The following is a 3,597-nucleotide window of genomic DNA, read 5'->3' as shown; positions in this document are numbered from 1 at the left end:
AAATGGTTGATTATGAACATGTGAAAGTTGAATTTGGGCTTGGAGGATGAGATGTACGGTGTCTACATCTATGAGACAAACATGTTTTTTGTTACTACATAGAGCATTTTGGACCCCCCCCCCAGTTCGTTTACAACAATTAGATAGCTCTAAGTCTAATAGATGCTGGCATTGTCATCTTGAAGCAGGGACATTAGATCATTTGCTATTCTATTGTCCAATGATACTTAGCTTTTGGAAGTCCATTTGGGGACAAGTAAACAATTTACTAGAAAATCCGGTGGCACTATCGTATGATACTGTATTATTTGGTAGAGCAATAAGAGCTAAGAGCCAAATATCTTCTAAAAATAACAAACTTTTGCTTATTATGACAGGGGTTGCCATACAACAAATTACGACAAATTTGAAAAACTGGGATAGGTTGAGCTATAATTTTTGGTGGAGTTCGTTGTGCCACGTCTTTAAAATGGAACGAGTAATTGCCATATAGCAAGGGCATTTAAGAAGTTTAAGGATGTTTGGGAGCCATTAACAAAATATTGTACAGAATGAATATTGTTTTGGTTTTTTTCCCTTTATTTATACATGTCCAGGGTGGGGGTGGGGGAGGAGGGATATGTTGTTTCTTGTCTGAAATTCAATTCATGGTACAAGGGGGGAATATTTGATGTATATTAGTTCTTGATGGAATATTAAGTGTTCTTAAAGTGATTATATCTTAAATTGCACTTAATGAAAGATGTAAAAATGAACAAAAAATGTAAAAAAGAAAAAAGAAAGTTGAATGTGCTTTTATTGTATCATTATATGTTGCATTTGTTGTATTGCACTGTTGAAGTTTTGAAAATTAATAAAGAATTTAAAATAAAAAAAACAATAAGACCTTTTGGGCCCTTTTCAGAGTGAGCTACTTTTAATCCAGCTTAATCATTCTGCTCCTTTAACAATATTTTATCATGTGGCACATTCTCCTTATTTAAAGATTCCTACATTTAGAGCTAAAATTATTGCATTTCCTACACAGTATTGTAAATAAACTTGCTCTGTAAAATAAAATTCTAGTTCTTCCTTACATGCTTTAAGTATCTGTTCTTAAATATTGTACAGTGCTGGTTTACAATGTAGGTAAAGCCATTCCCCAAATTAACTTCTACCGTATTTATATATACAATATTTTCTTATTATTGTCTGACCCAGAATAGCACTGTAAAGTTACCTGAGTCAATGGATGAAACAGTGCTTTCCCAAGATCACAAGGAGTATTAGTGGGACAATGTGTAACAGTGAGCATTTGAGGGGTTTTATCTGGAATTGTAAGTGTTAGTATCTGAGTACCCAGACATTCTGTTCTATGTTCTGTGATGTTGGAGGTATATTTTATCCAGTCCTTCATATAAATGCTACTTTTCAAATTCAAGAATAGCTACCATACTGGCATTAATGGTGGATTTTCTTTTTGATCTGATGGTGAGCACAGCTGTCTACATTTTTTTCAGTTAACATTAAATTAGGAAAACAAACCTCTCAGACTGGGGCTATAATCTCTGCAAGACCCTCCAGGAGCAAGCATATACTGCCAAGATGAGCTTGGCAACAGATGCACAACCATTTGGCTCTGCCATAGTCATTATCAGAGTGTTCGTTCCCCCTTGTCAAGTTTTACTGCTTAATTAGAAGCTGCAAATTGCACATAAGTTGATGCTCAAAGTGGGAAAGAAAAACGAGGGTAATGATTTTGAGGGGAAAAACACTAAAATGGCAGAGTAAAATATAAAATCAAACTGCACAGCAGTCCCCTAAGGGATTAAATTAAAAAGGGACCCCACTCTCCCCCCCACCATCCTCACAGCGTCAAATCTACTATGAGACAAGACAGATAGCTTAAGGGGAGATTTAAAAAATATATATATATCTGTGTTCTATTGCTCATTCGCAAAGTCATCATCATACACCGAACGCGTCCTCTGTGGACCTGCACAGGCTACCGGAGAAACGCGACGCATTCACGCCAAACTACAAATCCCAGCATGCCATTTGGCGCCTGCCCACTTCTCAATGCGGAAGCGGCCGCCTATTGTGTGTGTGTGTCCACGCGGTCACAAGCGAGCAACATGTCCCTGCCCCAAAAGAGGAAGCGGCAGGAGGGAGAATACTTCGAGTGTTATTCGGACGTGTTTGTGCACGAGGAGATGATCGCGGACGAAGTGCGCACGAACGCCTACCGGCTGGGGATCCTGCGCAACGCGGACGCCCTGCGGGGGAAGGTGGTGCTGGACGTGGGAGCGGGCACGGCCATCCTCAGCGTGTTCTGCGTCCAGGCGGGCGCCCGGCGGGTCTACGCGGTGGAGGCGAGCGCGATCTGCCGGCAAGCCCGCGAGGTGGTGAAGCTGAACCGCATGGAGGAGCGGATCAGCGTGATCGAGGGCGTGATGGAGAGCGTGGAGCTGCCCGAGCGGGTGGACGTGATCGTGAGCGAGTGGATGGGCTACGCCCTGATGTACGAGTCCATGCTGAGCTCGGTGCTCGCCGCCCGGGACCGCTGGCTCAAGCCCGGCGGCCTCATCCTGCCCGCCCGCGCCGAGCTCTTCATCGCGCCCATCAACGACCCCGCCACGGACTGGCGCCTGGATTTCTGGAGCCAGGTGAAGAAGCAGTACGGGGTGGACATGAGCTGCATGACCACCTTCGCCAGGAAGCGCATCATGGGCGAGGAGATGGCCGTGCAGCCGCTCTGCAGCGAGGACGTGCTGGCCCACCCCACGCGCTTCGCCCAGCTGGACCTGGGCCGGGCCACGCTGGACGACATCCGGACGCTGAGGGGCAACTTCAGCTGCTACTGCTTCGGCTCGGCCCTCATGCACGGCTTCTGCATCTGGTTCTCGGTCACCTTTCCGGGCCGCGAGAAGCCGCTCGTTCTGTCCACCTCCCCCTTCCAGGAGGAAACCCACTGGAAACAGACTCTCCTGTACTTGGACCAGCCCGTGACGGTGTTCCAGGACACTGGCATCAGCGGCGACATCGCCATGAGGCCTTCCGAGCACAACCCCCGGCACCTGCGAGTGCGGCTCAATTACAGGATAGGAGCCCAGGAAAAGAGAACCAAGAACTACCGCATGGGAGACTGAAAAGAGGCGGCGTCTTCCGCGTTATCTGTTGTATCTAGTTTGGGTCCTGGGATGAAAAGCTGCACTCTGCCTAACTTGGGGGTATCTTCAGCAGAGTCAGATGACTTAAAGAGTCTCCCGTTTGTGGGGAAACTAAAACACTTAGTAGATCCAACCTTAACTGTTTTGATATTTCTTCACCAAAGAAGTATTTAATAAAGTTTTCACATTTTAGTAAGTATGGCGCTGCAACTTGGAAAAAAGTTCTTTAATAAGGTCTTTTCATAGTTTCTGCCCAGTTAAATAAGTAGCTGGACCTGGTGGTTCTGTATAGAAGGTAAACTCAAATGGAGTTTATTTCACTAGCGGTTTTCCACTCTTCCGGTAGATCTTGTTTAGTATTTTAGCACTTCAAATTCATAAACATTCTGGATAAAAACACATGAACTGTTATAATCTATAAAGAAGAGACCTTTTAATCTTTATGCAA

General features: G+C 44.9%; 1 protein-coding gene across 1 annotated transcript; it reads left to right on the top strand.

Annotated features, from left to right (window-relative positions):
* The first annotated feature begins 2,042 nt into the window (after positions 1 to 2,042).
* Positions 2,043 to 3,348, top strand: PRMT6 (protein arginine methyltransferase 6). The gene has a single exon (XM_033916099.1). The coding sequence runs from the start codon at positions 2,115 to 2,117 to the stop codon at positions 3,126 to 3,128; it is 1,014 nt and encodes a 337-aa protein (XP_033771990.1). The 5' UTR covers positions 2,043 to 2,114; the 3' UTR covers positions 3,129 to 3,348.
* The last annotated feature ends 249 nt before the right edge of the window (positions 3,349 to 3,597 follow it).

This window comes from Geotrypetes seraphini, chromosome 12, assembly GCF_902459505.1.
Source record: "Geotrypetes seraphini chromosome 12, aGeoSer1.1, whole genome shotgun sequence".
NCBI lineage: Eukaryota > Metazoa > Chordata > Amphibia > Gymnophiona > Dermophiidae > Geotrypetes > Geotrypetes seraphini.
The sequence above is the reverse complement of the archived record's forward strand: the minus strand, read 5'-3'. Positions and strand labels throughout refer to the sequence as shown.

Excerpts from the sequence above, each read along its gene's own strand:
- PRMT6 (XM_033916099.1), top strand. The coding sequence starts at position 2,115 with ATGTCCCTGCCCCAAAAGAGGAAGCGGCAGGAGGGAGAATACTTCGAG.